Here is a 25,685-nt window from a genome sequence, read left to right as displayed (position 1 = left end):
GTGTGTTTAAATGAACACTGATATGTACAGATTAATTAACAGTCTTGCTTTGTCTTACTTGTCTATGCCATTTTCAAGTCAGTAAATAAGAGCACACATGATACCACTTTATTGTCCAGCCAAGGCTGGAAATTTGTGTTTGATCTCACCAGACCTATAAAAACATCTCTATACAAACATGGACATATATAAACATACCAACATCATATCACATCATGTTTACTGTTACTCTGCTACAAGCTGATCAGCTGTCTCTCAGTACAATCTCTTTGATACATACGTGGATTTCTGACTTGCCAGCTGAGTTCTTTGAGTCGTTCAAGGTCTGCAAAGAAATAAAACAGTAGCTGAAGGTTAATTAAACTCTGATCAGAACTCACATTTCTCAATCCCTACATAATGTCAAAGTGTCAGTAAGTGATATAGAGCCATGCAAGCCATTGTTCTATTTTAAGCTGAAAAGTTGATTGAGAACATATGCTTAGTTGGATGAGTGACCTTGTGGAAGTGGTTGTAGCGGCATAATTATTTGCTTGAGAGAAAAGCTTGATAACCCTTCAAATTAAACCTGCTATTCCGGCTGCTGTCAGCTTTTTCAATATCACAAGAAACGACTCAGTTGAACTGTGTTTTTGTCATTGTGTCTGAGGTGAAGTTGTGAATTGAACAAGACAGTTTCCAAACCTTATACTGTATTTTAGTTTACCTTCAGCAGTGAAGTCATAGCTGGACGACAGGTTTGGGTTGTCACTCATCTCCACTGTGTAGAGACCGAGGTCCTTCTCAGACGGGTCTGTGAAGGTGAGGGCTGACCTGTTGGACAAAATTGACAAACAGATGCATCTTGAGAGCACCGGGGTGCTGTTTTGTGCCGTCAGACATCACAGTGGCTTCTGTCCCAACGGTGTTACTCCAATGCCTTTCAGGCAGCTGAACTTAAAAAGCATGAAATTATTGTTTTACATGATATCAATGAGTGGAACGGTATGAATGCATGAGAGCTAGCATGCATCCTAAAGCGAAGAGAAGGGTTCAGTGAAATAGGCTGTTATTCGGTGGGAATCCCAGTGAAAAATGCTCCAAACATGTTGCTTTACAAAGCAAATTCAATTGGTCTGGATCATGTTGAATGTTAATGTAATCTATGTATTTTAATCATTTTATTTAAAAACATAACAAAAGTTATGTGTTATTTGACATCAACAGTCCTGGTTAGTTTAAAATCTGTCCAAAGTTGCAGGGTCAATAGTATTTCTTTGGTCACTGCTGAACAAACAAGAGATGGCATGTGTGAAACGCACAGAGATGCTGAGGGATTAACAGGCAGAGACGCTTACTGAGCGAGTATGTGTGAAACCTCAGATTTCTTGGAATTCAAACAAGTATAGAAGTACAGTTCATGTCGCACATGAACAACCATACCCTTTCTTCTTGGTTTCTGCCCGAGCTCTCCCGGCGTCTATGGGCTCTGCGTAGTCTTTTCTCCAGAGGAATTCGCTGTCGTCGCTCACCTCGTCAGGCCTGTAGCCCAGGAATATGAAACCATCATCGTCCACTCCAATCTCAATGTCTTTGGTGCCTGAAGATGAAACAGGATTTTGTCATTCATTATATAATACTGAATATGCTAAAATTTTATTGTTGTCAAATGTTTTGGCAGTTTTACTAGCCTACTAAAGTACTAGAGCCAGACACATTTGGACAAAGCCACGCTAGCAGTTTCCCCCTGTTTCTGGGCTTTATGCTAAGCTAAGCGAACAGTCAAGCTTCATATTTAACAGACATGAAAGTCGTATTAATATAACTCTCTGCAAAAAAGCAAATAAGTGTATTTCCCAAAATGTTGAACTATTCCTTTAAAGGCAGAAGAAGGTCCTTGATCAAAAGTTTGTCTCAATAAATAACTTTTTTGTGTGTGGCTCTTTTCCTATTATCATATATTGTATCTTGGGTCCAGCACCTCCAACAAGCCTTGGAGGTGATGTTTTTTCTATTACAATATTCATATATCTGGAACCATGATGGCTGACCTTGTCTGGTCTGAGCTGTGACTGGCTCAGTGGGCAGGGAAGCACACCCTACTCCAGCCTCATTGACAGCCAACACACGGAGACGGTAGATCTGACCCACCTGAAGCCCTGACACCTGGATGTCATAAGAACCACATGAAATATTTACAGATCATTGTCATATTTTATCATGATTATTTAAAGATTTAGACCCACAGAAAAACCGGGGAATGAAATACTGGAGCACTTCAATGTTCTGCTAGATGGATGTACAGTAATAGAATAATACTTTCCGGGCATGTATAGTAGTCATACTTTATACATCACAGGCATTGTTAAATCAGGTAATGGATGAATCCTAATTAAAAAAATCTTTAAAAAAAATCATTGTTATCTTGAACTGACGCTTGTTAACATTTTTACAGCTCCACTCACCTTGTAATGTGTGTCAGACACTGGTTTTTTATTCAAAGCAATCCAGTTGTCTGATTGGTCACCCTGGCTGATTTCCAGCAAATATCCAGTGACAGCGCTCCTTCCTTCATATAACGGTGCTGCCCACAGCAGCACCAGGGAGCTGTTTCTCACCTCCCGCAACTCCAGGTCATAGGGACAACCTGAGAGTGAGGAGCAAGGATCACAGGAGCTATAGTATAGCTACAGAGTGTCTGTGTTTGTGTTTCAAAAACCCAGTGGCCAAAAAACTAATTTCTCACTGAAATAAACTATAAGAAAACTTAGGAAAAAAAAGTATTGGTCTGTATATACTCCCCCACTGACCATATCAGAAACAGAATCAGAAATATCAAAACCAACTAAACAGGACTTCTGTCTTTTGGGAAGCCATAACAAAACAAAACAGAAATAAGAGTAAAATCAAAATCAGTACAGTTACTATCCTTAATCTACCCCTACTGACTATATGCTGGCATGTGGTAGTTCATTTGCTTAATGATTTTTGGTCGCTTTTAAATTATTAATGGCATACAGAAAAGCCCATTTGCCAAGATTAATGAGCTGCACTTTAAAAGTGGCATTTGTGAGAGAGCCTCTCTGCTCTCAATATTAATGTCACATGAAACTGATGTGAATGGAACCAGAACTGCTCCGCTGTCTACTGAGCAACCACATAGGCTACTGGAATGGGTGAGTCTGTGTGTGTGTGTGTGCCTATATACACATAGAGTATGTATCGTATTTGCACGCCCCCATTTTTATTGTTTCAGGTTGATTTCTGACTAAAATCTCTCTTAACATTGTTCTCTTACTGTCCAATCACTACGGTCAATGAGAGAGGAGTTGTGTTTGATATTTTCATCTGACTCTCCTTCAGTTCTTACTGTGTGCTCAAAGCAATGAGCTTGACGAGCAGCAGAGTGGTGCCTCCGGTGATTTACAGACTTTTTTACCCAAGTTTTGTTACTGCACTAACAATGCAGCAGCAGAAGTTTAAATAGACTTTCACACACAGTGAGACACTTTAGCCAATACATGGACATTCAGTGTCTTGCTCAAGGACACTTCAGCAGCATATCCACCAGCCAGGGCAATATTAAAAGGCAAGTGATACGCAACACATAATTCCACTAACTCGAGAGTCTTATTTTAGGTATTATTCAGCTACTGTATAATGCACTTGACTGCTGACCTATGCAAATAGCCTGTTTTTATTCTGGTACTTCATTTTGACCTATCTATTTTATTGTCGGGTGACCGTGTGCACTTTTAATGGTGTCATTTTAAATAAAAATAAAATGGTAGTGTGTGGTAATGGGTCCTTCAGGTTGATGCATGGCGTATCAATCTCACCTCCCTTTCCAAGCCAGGGTCAATAAACCTTTTGTTATGTAAACTAAAGTCTTTAGATAGACATGCAGGTCAGGGTGGTAATGGCAGAGACTCAAATTCTCAGTGCTCTGAAATAATTGGATCAGATGGACATTTTTCATTTCTAAAGTTAAAGTCCCCCTCAACTCAAAAAGATCACTTCATTTGACCTGCACTGTGCAATAAGACATATGTTCAGAGTTTAACATGGTTATTTTCACCTTAATCTGCTGAAGGGGGAAAGTCTCATTGTGCTCACCTTAAATCTGAGTTTAACACATATGTACGTGACTTTGTGACATCACAAGTACTGTGGAAGCTAATCCTGTATTGGTCCAGTATTCAGCTAACACAAGTGTTATGTGAAAACCTGAAACTTTTAGTATACATACACAGAGAATGGACTGTCCAGTGGAATGGGAAACAGTAAACAGTAGTTAAACTATTTTTTTTAAAGTTAAAATTTTAAAAGTTCATTCATACTGGATAGATTTTATGGGAAACTCTTATAAGACTCACATTATTATGCAAACCAGAGATTATTTTTTAAAAACATGGCTGAGGGGGATATTTAAATAATCTATCAAGCAGTAAGGAAAACAGTGTGGAGGATTTTTTTCACTTTCATTTAAGTTGTGCTGACCTCTGAGACACCCGTCACACATGCAGGTGTTCAGAGATACCTTTTCAGTAATCTACAAAATGAAATAAAATTTCTGAAAGAACTGATGTGAAAGTGAACTGACATGTTGTCCTCACCTGGCTCTGGCATTGTCCACATCTCACAAAGGAAAGCTTCACTGGGCTTAGAGGGCTTCCCAACACCAGCCACATTGGCAGCAAACACTCGAAATTGGTAGAAATGTCCGCTAGTCAAGCTGCAAACCTATGGGAATTTGTCAGGCATAGAAAAGCTGATTAACTCCAGTGAAATTATGGTAATCTCCAGCAGCCGAACTGAAGACAAACAGGTGCAGATTACATTTACAGTATATATTCTTACTTTGAATTCTTTTAAAAGGAGAAACATAGTTAGAAAATATCTAGTCTAAACCATAATTAAGGACATGTATGAATAATATACCAAAGTTTGGTCCTGAATCATACTTTACATGTCCCATCTCACTCAAGCCAAAGATCTTTAGTTTCACAGTTGAGAACAGATTTTCATTCTGTGGCCACTAAGGTTGGCAGATTCAAATGTATTCAGGAGGAAAACAATGTCAATTTTCCATGACTCCATGATTCGACAAGACCCTGAAATATTCTGGTGTACAGATGATCAAATACTGGAAACAGTCTGATGTGGTTAAGTTTGTTAATTCAAAAGCCTGGAAGAGATGGCAAGATGGACTATCTAATTTGTATTTATTCTAATTTCTCTATTATAAAACAGCACAAGTTTTATCAGTCATCTGTGAATGTTCTTATACATCATATATTACCTTCAATAAAGTTCTGACTTGAATTGGGATTTCTTTATCTGAACTCCTTCTTTTGTAGCATTGTTTAATGCGGCATACAACTTGATTCCTTCAAATAAATCAAAATGACTCAGTTCACACTAGTATCCTATATCAGTTGGCACAGTGTACAGCAGCAAACGTTCCCTGGTTGTACAGTTACACCCCTCCAAACAGGCATTTTATAAGGTATTAGCTCTGCTGCCACAGCATTTTTTTTTTTTTTTGCAGAGCCCCCTGAGACGCTTTGGCTTCGGGAAGAGAAAAGATTCAGCCTTATTGATCTGTTCATTGATCTTCCTATTCACAGCCTCTTAGACTTTAAGGCCCTCATCGCCTCCGTGAAAAGTTGTGAACTTATGTTGCTGCTCTTGGCTCACTCTCTGCTTTGACACAACCAGAGGGAGCTTATTTCACAATAATAAAAATCACTATCTAAAAAACTATTTCCCTGCACCTACCACCCCCTTCACTATCTATAGAACCTTCTCTAACCTCTTATCAGATCGACATACAGTCCACCCCAAAAAATGTAAAGGTTGCCTGCCAAAATAAATGTAAGAAAGCATTGCTTTCAACCACTAGATGGCAAACTGGCTGCATTTGATTAATTTCACACATCTTTTTCATCTTCCAGTGAAAAAACAGTGAAACTTTGTTTAGGATCCACCTTTTGTAGAACACTGACCCTCAGGGAAACATCAGCAGGTTTGGATGCTGGGAGACTGAAACCATGACCTGTGCTTCATCATGACAATAAAGCAATCTGCTTTTAGCAGCGATGGAATTTGAGTGCATTTACCCAAGTGCTGTGCTTAAGTACAATTTGACTTTTCATGAGTATGTCCATTTAATGCTTATTTATACCTCTACTCTACCTCTACCCGTGTTATTGGTTACATTGTGGGTTAGATTTTACATTAAAAAATATATGATTTGCTTATAAAATTCAATGCACTGTTAAAACAGTGGTTTCTTACATGTTTGGTTTCTGCCCCTGTACAAATATTCAGCGTATAGTTAGGGCCCCTTGTCATTTTTCAAAAGTTTTTAGCAGCTTCACCAAAGAGTTATTTATCCTTTAAACTTCTTATCTGAATTGATTTAAATAAATGTTTGAAGCCCAAAGAGGAAAAAGTATCCCAATATTACACAAAATAAGCAAAGATTAGAGAACATTCCAAAAAGTGAATATAAATTTGTGTAACAGAACTTGTTTTTTTCATTTTTTTTACCCCTTAAATGATCTCACAAAATCTCAGATTTAATTTGTGACACTTTAGAGGGGAGTGACCCTTACTTTTAAATAGTTAAAACGATCTCCACAATGACCGACTAGAAGAGTAAAATGCTGCTTATGCATTGATGCTTTAGTATTTGCTATCTAATAATGTGATATATAACAATATATTACTCAGAGGGGTAATTCTTTTGTGGAATGACTGCTTCTACTTTTGACTCTTAAAGTACAAATTTCTGATAAGACTTCTGTACTTTAAGTAGGATTTTAAATTATGAACTTTTACATGTTTTTTATGTTTTTTTTTACTTAAGTAAATGATCTGTGTACATCTAGACGGTTTGTCTTCCTCTTTATCTTTCTTTTAAATCTCGGCTGACGACTGTTTTTATTTGTATTTATGTCTTCTTATATTGCCATATGTTGCTTTTATGTTGTTTTGTAAAGCACTTATTGTTGAAATGTGCTATACAAAGAAACTTGCCTTGTTGGAATTTCAATCCAACAAGATACAAATTCAACATATGTTGTTGTTCTAATAAAGCAGGATCAGTGACATGTCTTCCTGTCAGCTAAAGTTGTGGAAGCTTTTTTGTCATTTACATTTTCAGCACAACTCCAACCTGGAAAAGAAAAGCAGCCCTGAGCACAAAATCGCAGCACAATCAATATTCCAATTACTCTCTTTAGCATCCAAGAAGCCTGATTTACATAACAGAGTAAAACAGCACATGTGAGAAGTGGAGATTGCACTTTTTGAGGACGTGAGGTTGTTGAAAAAGGGGGAGCTGCATGTTCTCATCAGAGGTTTCCTTCTGGGAAAGGGGTCTCTAATCCTCAAGATTCACTTCACAATGTGCAGGGCTAATCTTGATATAGTTGCACAGTTGTTTTTTTTCTAATTAGCTTTGTCTTTGTTTTTTCCAGGAGCTAAAAACAACCACTCAGACATAACACATTTGCACAATCTCTAATTACGGAGCACCTGTAATCTTCCTGAGACAGGTTAAAGATTTAACTTTCTTCCAGGTCTCCATGGACACTGCTTGTTGCCTAGTGACACAGCCAATGTGGATGAGGGAGCTTTAGCCAATATTGCCATTATTTTGAGGCAACTGCTAAATGGAGAAATCCTTTATATTGGGATAATTATATTAACAATAAGCCCTTATTGGTATATTAGCGACTAGAAATCTCTTTGTCGGCTTACTGCAGGATTGTTTTATTGATTATTTTCTTCTTGTTCTCATTAAAAGTTGAAAACTAAATTATTTGTTCTTATACTCTCAGTCAACAGAAAAGACACTGTTGTGCATACTGCAGGTTCGTGTGGGCATTATGTAAAACATCAGCCAAGAGTCTACAGCTACTCATGCTAGCGGCTCAATGAGGCACAGTGGTGCTTTTAGCTAAAGGCTAATGTCAGCAACCTAACAACCCTCACAATGACATTGCTAACACGCTGATGTTTAGACGGTATAATGCATATAATGTTCATTATCTTAGTTTAGTGTGTTAGCATGCAAAGTATTATCTGAGCCTTGCAATCATTAGGTTTGCATGTATTTGGTAATTAACTACATTACCGGACAAATTCAATATTTGACCTCATGGTAATGCAAGTCAGCAGATCCCCAAATTCATTAGGATTCATCCTCTGTGCACCCTGAATGTTTGTACAAAATTTCATGGCAATCCATCCAACAGTTGATGACATATTTCAGTCTGGACCAAAGTGGTGGAACGACTGACTGGCCATCCTTTGATCCATGGCACTAGCAGGGCTAAAAACCACACCATAATTGCATCATGCTAGAGCAAGACTGACCTTAAACTGCCTCTCTTTGGCAGGCTTCACGTTGACCTCCCTCCATGTTTCCATGCCCCTTTCCCTCTGGTCCAGGTAGTATCCGCGCACAGAGTCCCCCCCGTTACATGTGGGGGCCCTCCAGCCCAACACCATGTCTGATCCAGTGCACAGCAGCAGAGCGATGTCAGAGGGAGCAGAAGGAACATCTGGAACCAGCAGAAAGAATGACATGTGATGATATTTGATAGAGGAAATAATCTCAGGCACCGATTCCTGCTAAATAGACCGAGAAATGACAATAACTCCCTGGCCAACTACTCCTGTCTAGAGTTGCAAATTCATAACTCTAGGCCTATATTAAGCATTCCAAAATGAGACCGAAAGAAATATTCAACTCATATTCTATTTGATAAAAATGTATTCCTCACAAAGAATTGGACCATTTATCCTTAGGTAATGTCTGAGTGGCAGAATAGATGTGAGAATATATTCTGGCAGTGAGCAGCAAGCAAAATGAGTCACGATTTCACTGCAGAGAGCACATTATCTGAGACTGCAATACGAGAAGTAAGAAGGGTCAGAATCTCCACACAGCTCTAAACCAAGCACAAAAAGAAAAGGCATTCATTTTTTACAGTCAGTTATTGCCGAGAGTCATCTGGTGAAGGCTACATGAAAAAACATATGAAGACCGAAAGGTGGAAGGAGCACAAGCTCACTGGAATATGACACCAGTAGCACTAACAGTGTCGTGGTACAACACTGTAGGCTGTTTTTGCCCACACGTACTTTTCTTTGTACTACTTGAGCCAAACATACCTGAGTCAAACAATCACCTTCTGCAGAGAAGGTCATTGGCTGCAATCTTCCATCACTTCTGGACCTGTACGCCTCCAGGACTCTGAGGCGTGCAGGAAAGATTGCAGCTGACTCCTCCCACCCTGGACACAAACCGTTTCAGATTCTATCCTCTGGCAGGAGGCTGCGGACCATCAGAACCAAAACCTCTCGCCACAAAAGCAGCTTCTTCCCATCTGCAGCTAGCCTCATCAACAAGACCCGGGTCCCCCTTTTAAAATAATACAACTGTCTCTGCACATGTAAATATTATTTCATTTCATATTACGCACAAACCTGGCACACTGCACATATTTGTTCTTAATTGTTAATCTTTGTTGTTGTATATTTTTATATTGTCAATTTATGTATACAATACTTTCTTCCGTTGCAACACGTCCTTTCTCTGCAAATAGTTGTATTATTTTTCTCTATTCTTTTATTATTCTTATATAACTTGCATTGTCTATTCCATATTTATATATTTCTACATATATTTATGTCAACTTTATGTTTGTCTACGAGTAGCACCTTATCACCAAAGCAAATTCCTTGTATGTGTAAAACACTACTTGGCAATAAAGCTCATTCTGATTCTGATTCTGATTCTGATGTTACTTGAAAAGCTGCACACATGTCGAGGACACAGTGTGACACAGGTTTTACTAATCTGCCTGCTAAAAGTACTTATAATACTATAAAACTTACACATTTTTAACTTTGAGGAGATACACACACATTCTTTTTGTCAGAGAGAGAAAGGAAAAAAACTACAAACATGAATAAATCTGGTTGGAAGATTCTTGTGAATATACTTTAAAATCCAGTCAAAACCGCAATAATTTTATCTCACAGGCCAAGAAAAGATGTGTTTTGGTTTAAATTGAACCTGCACTTACACAGAAAATATCTCAGATGCAAAGTATAACATTTATCCATCTGCATTCTTCACATAGTGTTGGGTAGCTCTAAGAATAACAAATACTTATAAAACCTTTAACAACAATGCAGCGATTAAAAGATTTAACATTTACTGTACTACAGTTAATACCACATGCTTTAAAATCAACTTCTGTGAGAACCATGAGCTGTTGAGTTAGTGAAAGCCTCAGAAAATATTAAAAAACCTGAAATTTTGTGTCCACTATTTTGGGACCTGGGTGGCAGGTGCACTTACAAATTGCTGATTTGACGAGGATGGGGTAAGACTCATTTGAGTAGTCGCTGTTTCCTGCTCGGCTTACAGACTTCACCCTGAACACATATTCCCCTCGGGTTTTAAGGCCATACACTGTAAATCTAAGGAGGAGAGACAAAGCTCAGGCATCTGTAGCACAATGTAATGACTTGGCTGTATTCTGTTGAAATACATCTGTAACTATTGTTTATTTTTCAATCAGACTAACATTGTCACCAGCTATTGTATCTGCAACCAACCAGAAACATGACAAAAAACATGTTTTAATATCTGTCCCAATTACCTGGGTTTGGTAATAGGCTTGTTGTTGACAGTCTTCCAGTCTTGTTTGCCAGTCTCACTGTAGTACAGGTAGTAGCCCAGGATATTGTCTTTATCTTTGGGCTCCTGCCACTGGAGCAGCACTGAGGTGTCTGTGTCTCTGATGGCCATGACAGAGTGAGGTGGAGCTGGTGCACCTGATGAGAATCAGAAGAAAAGACATCAGGTAAAAAACTTTAGCTTAAATCATCAAATGGAAATTTACTACAAGATAGAATTCAATCAACACTCCCTTTGATTTTCAAACATTCACACAGAGCTTTAAAATATGAGGAAGTCTCATCACAGAAATTTTACCTGTGATTCACCTTACATTATGTCAGCGTTCAGACACGCTGACATAATGTAAGGTGAATCATATGCCAAGAAGTGGTGGAAAGTGAGTACTATACTTAGGTACAACTTTGAAGTGCTTGTATTCAAGTTGAGTATTTTAATTTTACACTAATTTATACTTCTATTCCACTACATTAGAGATTAATATTGCTCTTTTATCACCCTACATTTATCTGACAACTGACAGGTACAAGCTACTTTGCAGATTTATCTTTTACATATATCATATGTTTATATGATCCACAAACAAAATATGATGCATTGTTATAGTAACACTACCCATCAGTATATAAAGTAGTTAAAAAGAGCTCCACCTAAACAGCAACAACATTAAAATGCTGAAACAAATAATTAATTATAATCTAATATATAATAATGTAACACTCTAAAAGGGGCTATGCAGTATCATACAGTGCTTTTGATACTTCAAGCACATTCTAATAATATTACTTCTGTACCTTTTTAAAACAGGGATTTACTCATAAAGGAGTATTTTTACATTGTTGCTTCTTTCAAGCAAGTACAGGATCTGAGTTCTTCTTCCACTGCTGCTGCTGCTCAGGGAGTTGGGCATCAATTTTGTAGATTGTTACTATGTGGAGCTCTTATACTAAAATAAGCCTCATCTGAGTGACAGGCTGTGAAATATACACCAAACATACCATCGACCTATTCATTCATTCATATTGGTGGTTGACTGATATAGGTTTTTCAATAGCAGATGCCAATATTTAGAGAGCAGGGTGGCTGATGCCCGATATATAATGGCAATATCAAAACAAAGAGAAAGTCATGTATAATTCCATTATTACATTAGTACAATCTAATACAAACATGCTGTCGATTTCAGAATGTCACTGGTGTTTAAGGGAGAATGGGAGTAGTCATTCAACTGCATCATTCTATACAGTAAAACAATATATATTATAAATATATATAACGACAGCAAGTAATGGTTTTATATTAGATTTGCTGTCATTTAGGATGATATATCTGCCTCGTGAGTGCAGTTATCGGACAATGCATTTATCTTAAAATGCAACATATCGCCCAGATCACTAATTCATATGACTTCACCCATCACTATTGTTTTTATTCTTGAGGCATGACTGTACAAATTGTGATCCTAATGCAATGTGCAGCAACTCAAGCACACAGATGATCTTACAAGATGGAACGCAACTTTACAACTTTATTGTAAACAAATTCCTCTATGTGTGCACTGCAGTGGGTACGATACGAAATGTAAAAAAAAATAGAACTACAAAATACAATTCACCTTCACAATTAACAGAGTAATACATGGGTACAGTAGATTTTCTCACCTTGTGGCTTTCCCAACGAGATCAGTTCACTTGGCTCAGAGGGGTCACTGACACCATACTTATTGATGGAGCGCACTCTGAAGCAGTACTGCTTGTCCTTGACCAGGTCAAACACTGGAAACCTGGGAGAGTTTACCACCATGTCCAGACTGGCCAGTTCCCAGCTGCTCTTCCCTGCCAGGGACTGATCCATGAACAGCATTAGAAAATCACAAAGATAATTTCAAAAGCACTATTTATCTCAAGGACATGTTCATTATTCCTTCAAATACACTGGAGGATTCAATCTGCAAAAGAGTGAAGGACTGCCATGACAAGCCATGCCAAATAAGCTTTAAAAAAGTCCCATGTATCATTCCAATTTTGCACAGTAACTTACTCTGTAGTTAACTGCCGATTATCTGGCAAACCACCACTTAACGCAGAGACAAGGGCAAAGAGGAATAAAGATTGGCAGTTTGGTATGATAGGCAGAGAGACTTTTATACAGCTATACACATGCAGGTAAATTGTAGACAACCAGTGACTCATCTTGACACCTTTTCCTAAACTGATGATGCTGAATAGTTCTAACCTTCTCCATTTTGATAGTCTGCATTTACGTTTCTGTTCTTCTCCTCTGAGTTACTATTATTACCTTATGTAACTCCCTTTGAGGAGGAAAACCTAACAATAGAACGGGTCATGTCAAAGAGATCAGTGGTTATAAAGTGCTTGCTCAAGGGCAAAAGGGATATTTGAATGCTCCCTTCATTATATAAGCGGAAGTGAAGCAGCAGGCTTTAGTAATTTCAGATGCCTTTGACAGATTTGACAGTTTTATTACCCTGGTAACTTATAGAAGTCCAATAAAAATCTATTTCCTGTGGCAGTTTTCTGATTAGTGGAGCTAGCTGTTGGGTGTCTGGGTTGGTATTGGAGATCCAAGGCCCTTTATTGTTTTAAAGAACAGGTCAGTCTCCACACTTATGATATGTTGGAAGAAAACTTTTGTTACTTGGGCATCTTTTTGAACTTTGAATCTTGTGTTCGGGGAAAAAAATCTACATTTAAGATGGATTTTCTCGTATATTCAATTCCTTGAATGTATCATTGAAACACTGCTAAATAAGTTAAAACTAGAATTAACTTTTGTCAAAACCTTTTAGATCTCAGATCCAGGTAATACAGTAGTTAGAAAGTAAACAACTATTTCAAGCATGCAAGCAAGGAAATCAAACCCCCATTGCTGAAGCACATGTCATGAAAGAGCAACATCAAGGTCTGTTTGCTTTTAATGAGTCCACAAATTCCCACCTAAATTGACACCACAGAGGTAGAAGTGTGTGTGTGTGTGTGTGTGTGTTTCCTTATCCTGTCTCTTTGATTAGTGCTGTGGTCAGGAGCTTGCTGTAATTTGGCTCACGTTCTAGCATCGGAGCCAACAAGGGACTGGAGGAAATGATGATGCAAGAACAGTGATCTTTGTGTTCAGTGGATGCGTAGGTATTACTAATTAAAGTGGTTGTTTGGGTTTGAATATATTTATACTTGTATGGGTGTTTTTGTATGTGCAAGAGAGAATGCATGTGTCTTATGTTGTTAGTATAGTGAATACTTGTGAATATCTCTTTGTAGGTGTGTGTATGTGGGTGATGGCGTGTGTTTTCTTGTTCTCTATACTAATGAAGACCAAAAAAGGTCCACAGTGAGGCAGGAAGGCTTGCTAATTGTAAATACTTTAAGGGCTACTATAGGGGCAATTTATTTTTCATATATATGAAAAAATAGTTATATAGATATATATAGATATATTAACCATATATATGTTAATAAATATTTATAATCCAGCATATATGGAGCACCATTTGCATTCATTTCTGTAAGTCTTTTCTTTCAGCTCTGTTTCACTTTATACCTGCTCATTAAACACCTAAATGCTCCACTATGTTTACCAGCTAATGACTAACTATGTCTGTCTCTTAGTCTCCTAGTCTGATCTTCCTTGAATGCACCGGATTTAAAAACCTTTCATGCTGGGATTCTTTCAATTCAATCAATTAAAAAATAATAAAACTCTCACCAAAAAATATTTTTTTTCAAGCCAATTTCATGACATGACCTAAAACTAAAGTCTGCCTTGGAGGTGAGAAATTTGTAGCTGATTTGCAAGAGAAGGGGGAGCAAGTGGAAAACTGTTCAACCAAGATCCCCAGAGTTATTGTAATATGAACATTTGTGTGTGTGTGTGTGTGTGTGTGTGTGTGTGTGTGTGTGTGTGTGTGTGTGTGTGTGTGTGTGTGTGTGTGTGCGTGTGTAGGTGACTGACCCGCTCCACGTAGAAGGTTAGCGGCTCCCTGCCTCTTGGATCAGGTTCGGTCCAGCTCAGCACCACGTAGGTGTCGCTCACCTCGCAGGCATGGACATTTGTGGGAGGGAAAGGAGCTTTGACCTGACCTGCAGAGCAAAGAGAGTAGGAGGTAGAGGAGGAAGGAAAAAAAAGTTTGAACAAGGTCAGTGAGAATGAATGTGCAGACACTGCTTTTTTTATTCTCTTTTTGTTAATATTTGCATCAGGAAATGTCATGCTTTGTCTGGTGAATCTGAGTCAAACACACAGTTTGTTAGCTTTACCTTACTGCCCCCAGTTCCACCTCCATCCTTAATACATAAGAATCCCAGATAACATATAGTCAAATAGCTTGAGTCAGCTCACTTTCAATGACACTCCAAGCGGCTGAAGGACGATGGAGTGTTCAGACTTTGTCCAAAGGCTTTGTTTTTGTGCCTGTCTGTCTCTCTGTAAGTCTTGTCTCTGTTTGTATTCCCTGAGGAGTTGCAGAGCTGCAGTGATGGATCAGAGAGGAACTCCAGTCCAGAGAGAGCACAATGAAATGGGATATGCTGATCTGGTAGGAGCAACAAGCCTGTGTGTGCTTAAATGTGTGTGTGTGTACAGTGCAGTCTGTAAGTGATGAAACATTTTTCATTTTTGTAGCTCTGTACTCCAGCATTGGATCTGAAATGAAACTATATGAATGACTATGACTATGAGGTTGAAGTGCTGATGTTAAATTATGAGGGTGTTTGGTGTGTTCAGAAAGTAACTCCCCACAACTTACATTCCTGTTCAGGTTGGCATATTCTTTAACTTCAGATGGAGCCAGATTATGGCGGCGTTTTAGGGCATTCATGATATTATTACATAAATTACAAAGCTGGGACAGAGGGGTAATATTCAGATAAAAAGTTGTAACTTTTTAGAGAAAAAAAGTGTGTTTTGTAAGTTTTTTCCATCATTAATAAAACAAATAGTCAGTGCAGACATAAGAGAAGAGGAGGAGCAGGGTGCTCACCTAGTAGAGCGTGACACCATGTACCACAGCTGAGTCCATACCGCAGCAACCCAGGTTTTATTTCAGCCCCTCTCTCTCACCCCCTTTCCTGTCTAAAACGACAAAATAAATTTCTGCTAAGATTTTTCCTAAGATAAGCTAATCGCCTCCTGGCTTTAGCTCCACACTCACAGCACGACATAAAAGTAGAATCCGTCCCCTCATGCAACTCTTGGCATGTCTGCTGATATTTGTGGGTCATAGATGTCAGAAAACAATTTGAAACCACATTTCAAATAAAATGACATTATTTAAGTTTATTTTCATTTGTCCTATTAATTGTTTTTCTCTAAATATATTATTTATATTTTTCCCTTAATTGGGGGAATATTTTGGGGCCACAATTCTTTCAGTGTTCTCCTGATGTTCACATAAACACCTCAAATTAAAGCTGAAAGTTGGAACTCTAACTTCGTAGTTATTTAATTTCAAATCTAATGAGCTAGAGTAGAGCTAAAACAACAACAAAACTGCCATTTTACTTACAGACCACACTGTATGTGTGTATGTGTAGACACTGCTCGTGTCGGCCTTTAAACAAACCTGAGCAGTAGCCTAGTCTATTAACAGCCACTACAAACTCATCTGTAAATATTTGACTCATTTCTACTTTTAATGTAATTAAATTAAATTAAGGCATTTAAAATGTCTGTGAGTTACACTGCCAAGATTATCAACCCTTTTCACACGCATTCACACGACCTTGGGCCATTATGTGCATTTACCACCACCACCAAGGACTATTCATTACATTCACTTCTGTAAATGGAACAAATGCTCATTGCTCCGCCATACAATTACTGCAGCTCGTTGTTCAATATAATATGAAGATGCATTAAGCCACAGGCCCGGGGCAACCTCCAGGCGAAGAAGTGGCACCCTGCGTACCAATAATACATTGATGCTGTTTGAAATCAGGCGTGAAAATGTTCAAATGGCATTGTTTCTTTATGACAAAATTATACACTGTGACATAAAAACATGGCATTCTCACCTTCAACTTCATCTTTTGTAATGGTGATCATCCTTCCTCTGTCCACTTTGACCACTGAGAGAAAGGGGGAAGGCAGAGAGAGCAATAGGTTGGGGGCAGAGGGAATAAAGAAGGAAGTCATATCAGGGTAATGAAGTTATATGAGAGTCCATGATAACACTATTAGTGTTAATGTTAGAGGAGCAGCCACCGGTAAGAGAGCCAGAGACACACAGAGGTGAGAGAGAATGGCATGGAAAGATGGAGAGCAGGCTGGAGGCAAGTCAACCTTCCGTCTGTCCTTCATCTGTGTTTAATGATCCACAGCATTTGACCAGAGCTGTCCTCCCTCTAACACACACACTCACAGTTGCACACACACCCAATGATCTACGTTACAGCTCATTTGATCATTCTCTTTCGTCCACTGTATAAAGTATTTAATAAAACCTAAACGCCTTACAGTAATCTTTTAAGAAACAAAGTATTCCACTCTAGGATGCCATTAAGAAGCCGTCGCAGTAACAACTACACAACCTTCCGGCTTTTTTAAAAGGAGACCCAATTGACACACCTACATCTGTTTTCCCCAGTAGTGCTGATATATTTGTAGGCGTAACGTAGCAACCGCGACGGATGAGGGGAATTTACAGCAGGAATAAGTTGCTAACACATTGCTCAAACAAATTAAAGGAAAAACCTGAAAAAAAGTGATGATCATCTCTCAGGTAAAGTTTCGGAGACTTATAGAATCAATGCTAAGGTGCACTGAAGCTGGTCTGGTAGCCTGTAGTGACCCAACAAATTACCCGTAACTCAGTTAATTTAGTCCAGACCAAGGAATTAAATTATCCATTCATACATTTTAGTTCTGGTACAGTTCGTGTTAAAAGAGTACTCCAGATGGATTCATGATGGACAGTTTTCTTAATACTATATTACTAATGAAACAAAATATATTCAACAAATACATTATTATAGGTTAAGATAAGAGAAGATGTAGATAGTAATGATCAATCCAATCCAATAATATAACATACATTATTCTACTTTTAGTACTTTTACTTTTGGTATACTATGACGCACTGTGTGGTTGCCATACATGACTAATTTCATTCAGTCTATAATGAGGAACTGTTAACATACGCACAGTAGGACACAAGCTCAGCTCTGTTTTCCTGTACTCACATGCTGAAGCACATGTGTGTTACCATGGTTACCAGATGATATTACATTTATAGATTTCTTGAGAGTTCATGATTAGCATAGTGAATGGGGGGTTCGCTTTGAATTCCTTCAACATCTCTATCACAAATCCTGTGGTCAGTGTGTCTTTGTATTCACACTGCAAATGAACCCGAACCAAACACATGCAAGGTTTATTTAAACTGCACCAAACAAGTCATGCTGATTTTTCTTTGAGTTTGTCACCAATTTGTGTTTCTGTATCTGTGGTGACGTAACATTTCATAGCTTTTTATATGGCAATTCGACTGGCAGAGTATGCTATTTGTTACCCATGGTCCTGGTGTGTTCCAGGGGGTCTGTAGTGAGAACGGGCTCGGTAGCCTTAGAGGGGCGTCCTGATCCAGCCCGGTTAACAGCACGAACTCTGAACTGGTACAGAGTTCCTTCCTTTAGCCCGAACACCGGGTAGTGGCACATTTTCTGAATATGCACATTGCAGCGCACCCACTCTCCCTGGCCGACATCATATCTGGAAATTTGAATAAAAGGTAAACAAACTTCAAGGGCAGTCTGCAGAGTGTAAGAATATCAAAAAAATATTTTAAAGCATTCAACCCACACAAAAACACATCTTAGTCAGTAAATACCCCACCAAGACCAATAATTGTGACCAGAGGCCATCATGTGAAAATAGTGGGCCTCCAAACACAGTAGAAAATGGCTTTTTAAAGTAGAATTCAAACTCAGATTATACAACATCAATAGTAAACTGTTGCCACTGCTGCAAACAAAACAAAGACAGAAAAGCGTGCAGTTTTCTAACCATAAGGAGGTTGCTAGGGAACTGGGAGGTGTCTTACATTTTCCTTTCCTCACCCAATAACCAAAAACAGGAGTTATTTCTTTTACCCTGAATAAATAAGGAATGCAAGAAAACAACACATACACAAATATGCAAAACATACTTGAGTACTTAATATTTGAGAACAAAACACACACACAATAATGCGCACACTAATGCACAAATGAACATGCGTTCTCTCTCTCTCTACACACACACACAGCAAACACACATATGTACACACATGTATCGGACGATCCTGATTGATTGGTGTTGGTGATAAGTGCAGGACCTGTTCTGCAGCGGGAGTCTTTGACTCTGCTGTTAACATAGTGTTGAGGGCTGATAATTACCATGTATATCATCCATCTCATGTGAACTCTGCCAGATGGATATAACACCACTACAGTCGGCCACCACCGCCATCTTTATCTGCCCCAATCTAATTTCCTCATCAGCAGCACACAGATCAAGACGAGGTTCAGCAGTATAATCTTACTGTAAGTGTATTGTTGACTTGCAATACAGGAAATTGCTGTAAATACAGTCTAAAATAGACCGTTTTTTAAAGATTAAATCAATGTGAGTTCACTGTGCGAGATCTAATTTTTGTGCTGAATTAAATGCAGTCCAAATACTTTTCATTACTACTCTCATTTTATCTAATTGACCTCTAAATATTTGTCTCTACTGAGACTTAAATGCATTCTATGTATTCTAAATAAAAAAATCCCTGGTTCAGCATACGGGGGACATTTTAATCAATGTATAATGAATAGCAGATTTTACTGTTCAGGTTATTATTACGACAGCCCACTTGTTCTATTCAAAAGTCAACTGATAAAATGAACTGACAAATAAATAACCCAATAATGAATCGATTAAAAGAACATTTTCCATTAATAATTTAAATTCTTTTAACAAAGCAGATTTTGACAGACAATTAATCAGCACCTGTTTTGACAATCGACTCATTGTTTTAGTCATCTTTCAAGCAAAAATACCAAACAACAGCTTTTCACTTTGGGGATTCATAACTGGATAACTAACTGGATAATAAGACTTAATTGCCAGAGAAGTCTTTAATTTCAAATACTCAATAACAGTTACTAAATAGACCTTGTAGTGAGATTGTTACTGTTTCTAAGCCCATGAGTGAATTTTCAATCTCATTGTCATTTTGTTTCCCTTCATTCATTTGATTTAAATACAAATAAATATTGGAATGGCTGAAAAAACTGGAGATGTTTGTGGTGATTCAGGGCAATCCTCACCTTTCCACGTAATAACCCTCAACAGGGGAGGCTCCATCAGCACTGGGTGGCTGCCAGGTAAGGAAGACATAGTCCTTGTTGACGTCAGATACCTGGACGGCCAGAGGAGAGGCGGGGCCTCCCAGCAATGCAGCTGATGCATCTGCAGCATGAAGAGTGAAAAGTGATGGCTAAGGCTGGATGAAGTAACACTCAACATATACTATGCAATCACAACCAGTGGATGTGATGAGACAGAGAGAATCGAGAAAAAGAAACGAGGAAATTATGCTAAGCTGATTGAAGTGATCGAATCAAGGATCTTTTCTTTTCTGTTTGATAATTTGCATCTGCACCCGCCTTTCGCTCCTTCTCTCTCGTTTGTGTTTCCTCTCCTGTACCGCCAATTTGTAATGCAAATATGATGGCTGAATGAAGGAGAAAACCCACATGCAGGGAAGTTCACTGATTCACTAATTAGTACCTCCAGTTCTGGCAAAGATCAGGCTCCTTAATAAGAGAGAGAGAGAAACCTGAGCCAAGATGTTAAGAGAGCTGTGCAGGAAGGTTTATTTTGCATTAAAGTGTTTGGACTAGTACATGTTCATTTTTGGAGTATGTGCACACTGAGTTCATGAATGATGCAGTGCACATTGTACTGTGACTGTGGCAGTTAAGGTGCAATACATGCATGAGTACGCGCTGGTAGTATACTGAAACACATAGACGGGCCAAGCCTTCTTGCAGAGCTGCCAGACACATTTAAAAATGTTTTAAGAGTCAAGTCGGAGTTGTTCTCTGGTTTATTTGCATGCTTCGAACAATGTACGGGAGAAAATAGCAGTAGTTTCATTGAACAAAGTTAAGAAGCCGTCTACTGTAGAACAGTTTGATTGATGGTGCAATTTCCCTGTATGAATCAGAGTAGTTTGCTGACAGGAAATGAAAGTAGAATCAATATCTGGTGAATGCAAATAGTGTTTTGAGTGAAGGTTTCAGTCAAAACTCCATTATCCAGCTTGGGACAACAAATGACGATTCCATCCCCAAAACCACTATTTTTATATGCAAGGCTCCCAAGGTCACTCCTAAGCATTTGTCAGCTTTTGTATAACACTAAATGGATAATTTTGGAATAAAGCATACCACTTGCAGGCTGTTTAGAGACACTATTCAATATGTGAGTGGTTTCTGATGTGATCTGGTGTGACTAACATGCCTGCCATAGTGCCAGAGAGCCGGTGTATGTATATGTATATAAAAATACCCTAAAACCAATAGGGAGACATTTTGGGAAATACGGGAGATAAGATTATCTGCCAAGCTCACGGTCCAGAAAAAAACAGTTTTTTGTATGGATTAAACAAAATAGATATAGTGTAGTTTACAATGATGTTAATAATTGAACTTTAGAGGTGCTGGTAGGTGCAACATGATAGGTAATGGACCAACGATAGGTGCCATAGTTACATCAAAACCATTTTCATGCTGGTCCTCACCTTTGACATAAACAAAAGCACTGTGTTCCTGGATTTCATCCCATGTCCTTAGTCGGGCAGTGTAAACTCCTTCATGCTCCTTGTGTGCAGCCCTTAAAGTGATGGAGGCATTGTTGTCAACTGTCTTAATGTCCACAGTGCTCGACTGACACAGCTGGATGCCTAGCGAATGAAAAAATTAAATGACAAACAAATCTAAATTGTCAAACATTTGGCTCATATAAATCATCTATAAATACTTAACCATCTCTGAACCAGCTGACTTCCTGCTGGAAAGGCAGCAGAGCTGAGGCGAAAGTGCATTGCAGGGTGAGGCTGTTACCCTCTTTCACCCACGTAGGGGGGAAGGTGTTATCAAACTTGGCTTCTTGCTCAAGCTTCAGGGCTAGGGTAGAGAGGGTTGAGAAAATGTAAATGTAAATGCTCCGTACTTGTATAGCGCCTTTCTAGTCTTTTCGACCACTCAAAGCGCTTTTACACTACATCTGCATTCACCAGTCACACACATTCATACACTGAGCCTCAAACGGAAACTAACATTCACACTCACTCATACACTGGCGGAACAGCCGCCAGGGGCAATTCGGGGTTCAGTATCTTGCCCAAGGACACTTCGACATGCAACCAGGGGGAGCCAGGGATTGAACCACCAATTAACGGCCAACCCGCTCTACCTCCTGAGCCACAGCCGCCCCCAAAAAGATGAGGATGAGGACAAAGTTGGGAGGGGACATAGTAAGAGTAATGTATTAGGACAGGAATAGATAAAGGATAAAGGGAATGAAGGGAGATGGCGTAGAAGTAAAGACAAGAGGAGGAAAACTGGCAAATTAATCAATAAGACTGAAGAAAAGTAAAAAATTATAAGAAGAGTACTTTTCATCAATATACACTCATTCACTTTCCTCACTGGTGCTGAAAAAGTAGGTCCACTCCAGACGCAGCGTTACTGCAGCAAAAAATAAATAAATAAAAAAATCCAGATGAAATAATTTTGGGTGAATGTGTGCACTATAAAATTGCTACTCCTTTAGACTGCTACAAAGGAAAGAGGCATGGCAGGTAAAGAGGAGAGGAATCAGGAAGCAGAGGATGTGCTGGAGGTAAGTGGCGGGTAGGTAAAAGTATGTTGATTCCTGACGATAAGAAATGAGAGCTCATTCCTTCATATCCCCACATCTGTCACCAAACCTCGTCATAAAAGATCTTATGTTTCTATTCCATCGAGTACATTTGCGCTATGTCTTCAGGTTTTCGTTATTCCTTGCAAGCTAGCAGTAACAAACTTCCTTCCTCGGTTTCTCTCATTAATGGCAGGGTGTAGCAAAGCAACCCAGAGGGTCTTAATTAACTAAAAAGACCATCCTATGCAGACTTGCACAGCCAGACAAGGACCCTCTGCCTCATTCAAGAGCACACAGAGACAAAGGACAGTCAGGACATACGCACCCTGGAGGAAGGGCGCAGACAGCAGGAAAGCTGAAGATGTGACTTTTTCTTTTTTAAGTGAACAATTCCTGACAAGGTATTCCTTCACCATTCTCTCGCTTGTCAAAGCACTGAAGCAATACAGTCTGGAAGTGAGAGATATGTGTGCCACGAGGTCTTGTCAGATCCCATTCTCAGGGATGAATCTGAGAGGCTGTGACATGTTTCTTATAATGATCTTGTTCTGCTTAGCAGTCCAGGCATTCACAGGAATGTACGTAGCTTTTTCAAAACACACTACTTGGATCTTTGTTTCCTATCATTCAAACGTAAAATCCCTGGTTTCCTGAGAGCAATGATGATTAAGATAAACTCACCAGTGTTGCAGTGCTGTTTTTTTATTACGAGTGATTCATGGTAGAAAATATGATCTGCTTCATATGAGATAATCAAGTATCAGTTGAAAAATGTCAGGATGTAATTCTTTAGCACATCCTCGCAGGCCCCAAGCATTACATGCTGATAAAGCTTTATTCAGAATGATTGCCATTTAATTTCTGAGTGTGTGGGGAATGCTTTGTATTGTATTGCACCTACGGAAGCACTGGTGTATTTGCAAGATAGTTAAAGTCATAAAGCATTTCTGCATAAGGAGTGATGATCTCAGAGACGCATTATTATACCAGTGCTTCTGTAGGTGTATATATATATATATATATATATATATATATATATATATATACATACACACACACACACATTTATTCATTTAGCTGACGCTTTTATCCCAAGCTTACAATTGCTATACATGTGAGAGGTCACACGCCTCTGGAGCACTATATCCTGACAGTAGTACATGAGACAGATAATCTATGAAAGAAATCAGGTTCCTCTGACTCTTCCAATAGCTCCTAATGTTATCCACCATACCTGAGTGAGTCAAGCACACTTTTCCCCCCTCACGCTCTCACTCAGTCAAGCTCAATATCTACAGCGTGCGGCTTCAGACGTTTTGCAAACACCATGTCTGAGAAACAACCACCAGCAATGAAAGAACTGCCCATCCCTCCTTTGCCAACAACAGCTTATAGTACAAACAAGACTGCCCACAGAACTGACTGTAGCAGAGTGAGACTCGGAAGGTTATGTTTTTTGTTGCCAACTGCTGCTTTAAGGCCAAATCTAAAGGAAAATTGCATTTTTCTCTTGGGTCTGTTTAATTTAATAGCTTTGCCCAAAAATACAGTACTTCCTTTTAGGGTGATTTACTCATCAATGTCACTGCTGACATATGGTGACATTAATGTGACACTGCAAGGCAAAGACGTCCAATAGGGCAAGCTAAGTAGTCAAAGAAGCAGGACTTGCATAAATCTCACAGGTGTGATGTGTGACATGGTGAGGGTGAGAACGTAATCACAAGAAATCTGTCTCATTCTCAGCAAGTTCTACATAGTAAACAATAGATTATGTAATTTCTTTCCAAACAACCCATATTAGTGTTTGCCTCGTAGGACAACATCATTTAACGCCTTCCAAATGGATATGACATTTACAAAAATTAGTCATATGCCTGTTTTCTGATCTGCCACTGCTATAGTTACAGTTAGGTTAAATGTAGGCACTTAACACTTTGCTTAAGAATAGGGAACGATTGTGGTCACAGTTAAAAGAAGAACTACTACTATTGTGGTCATGATCAAAAGAAATGAATGTCGACTGTTAGAAGGAAATGGCTTATAGTGGTGTCCCCTGTCAAAGTTACATTGCTGACCCAGGCCAACTTAAACAGGTTATTTTAGGCCAATCCTGTTGTTTTCCTGGTAACGACAGTCTCCCCATTTAAGGTAAACTATGAATAGCTAGGCTGATCAGATGCTGAGCCTATATGCAAGTACAGGCTGTAAATGTCATGATCCCCACACATGGTGGAGGCTAATCTAGGCCAAAGATGCTCCACAGCTTGGAGCAAAACGAAATAAATCCCCTACTGTCCCTGAAATGAAATATACATGACTGCCGTTTCTGCTCCATTGGAAGCAAGTCTTTCTATCCCTACAGCAAGCTTCCTGCTCACAGTCTTACTTACACCACCCATACATACATGGACACGGACACCCACACAGAAACATAAACTCCCATGACAAACAAACACAGACAACACGCTCCTCTCTTTCAATCCATCCATATCTTTATGAGGTGCAGCATGCACAGCAAAGCAGAGCAGAGCAGAGTGTTGTGTCACAGTCTTCAAAGCTACGCAGCCCTCCCTCGTTCACCGGTGGAGGGAAGAACTTCAAAGGGTGACAGAGAAAATGAAAGGGGACACTTTTCATTAGGCCCTGGCGAGAAACTTACCGGGGGTCTGCAAGCTCTCTGAACCAGCCACGGCACCTTGATATGCTGAATCGCAGAGTGGCAGAGCGGTGGAGCAGGACAGATTGGAGAAAGGCATGGAGGTTCAGAGATGGAGACAGGAACAGAGAAAGAGATTGTGAAAATTAAGCAGTATGAGATAGAGAGAAACAGCAGACAAATCAAACCTGTCAGTGCCACATTTATGCAAGTCACATCTAATATTCCCTTTAACCTATTTTTAACAACCGAAGAAAGCCTGTAAAATATAGATGGCAAGGAGAAGCCTTGAAGTGTCTCATTAAAGCCCCGAACCATCTAATTGATCTTCAACGTAAAGGAGCTTTACCGTCAAGCACTGAGCCCTTTCACTAAAGGGTAGGACATTTCAAAGGGGCAAAGAAAAAA

The 25,685-nt window shown here is 39.1% G+C and overlaps 1 protein-coding gene across 1 annotated transcript in view; it reads right to left on the bottom strand.

Annotated features, from left to right (window-relative positions):
• myom3 (myomesin 3) overlaps nt 1-25,377 on the bottom strand; it is a 41,505-nt gene extending 16,128 nt beyond the window's left edge. The window contains exons 1-17 of the mRNA XM_046044503.1: nt 25,281-25,377; nt 21,739-21,879; nt 21,495-21,656; nt 20,017-20,158; nt 18,231-18,430; nt 16,735-16,788; nt 14,675-14,802; nt 12,367-12,550; nt 10,668-10,842; nt 10,364-10,485; nt 8,368-8,555; nt 4,596-4,722; nt 2,445-2,626; nt 2,031-2,145; nt 1,423-1,579; nt 707-813; nt 281-325 (exon numbers count right to left, since the gene is read on the bottom strand). Of these exons, the coding sequence (XP_045900459.1) occupies nt 281-325; nt 707-813; nt 1,423-1,579; nt 2,031-2,145; nt 2,445-2,626; nt 4,596-4,722; nt 8,368-8,555; nt 10,364-10,485; nt 10,668-10,842; nt 12,367-12,550; nt 14,675-14,802; nt 16,735-16,788; nt 18,231-18,430; nt 20,017-20,158; nt 21,495-21,656; nt 21,739-21,879; nt 25,281-25,377 (2,326 nt within the window). The remainder of the gene's footprint in view (nt 1-280; nt 326-706; nt 814-1,422; nt 1,580-2,030; nt 2,146-2,444; nt 2,627-4,595; nt 4,723-8,367; nt 8,556-10,363; nt 10,486-10,667; nt 10,843-12,366; nt 12,551-14,674; nt 14,803-16,734; nt 16,789-18,230; nt 18,431-20,016; nt 20,159-21,494; nt 21,657-21,738; nt 21,880-25,280) is intronic.
• Between the last annotated feature and the right edge of the window lie 308 nt (nt 25,378-25,685).

This window comes from Micropterus dolomieu, linkage group LG03 (genome assembly GCF_021292245.1).
Source record: "Micropterus dolomieu isolate WLL.071019.BEF.003 ecotype Adirondacks linkage group LG03, ASM2129224v1, whole genome shotgun sequence".
NCBI lineage: Eukaryota > Metazoa > Chordata > Actinopteri > Centrarchiformes > Centrarchidae > Micropterus > Micropterus dolomieu.
Note: the sequence above shows the minus strand (reverse complement) of the source record. Positions and strands in the feature narration are given on the sequence as shown.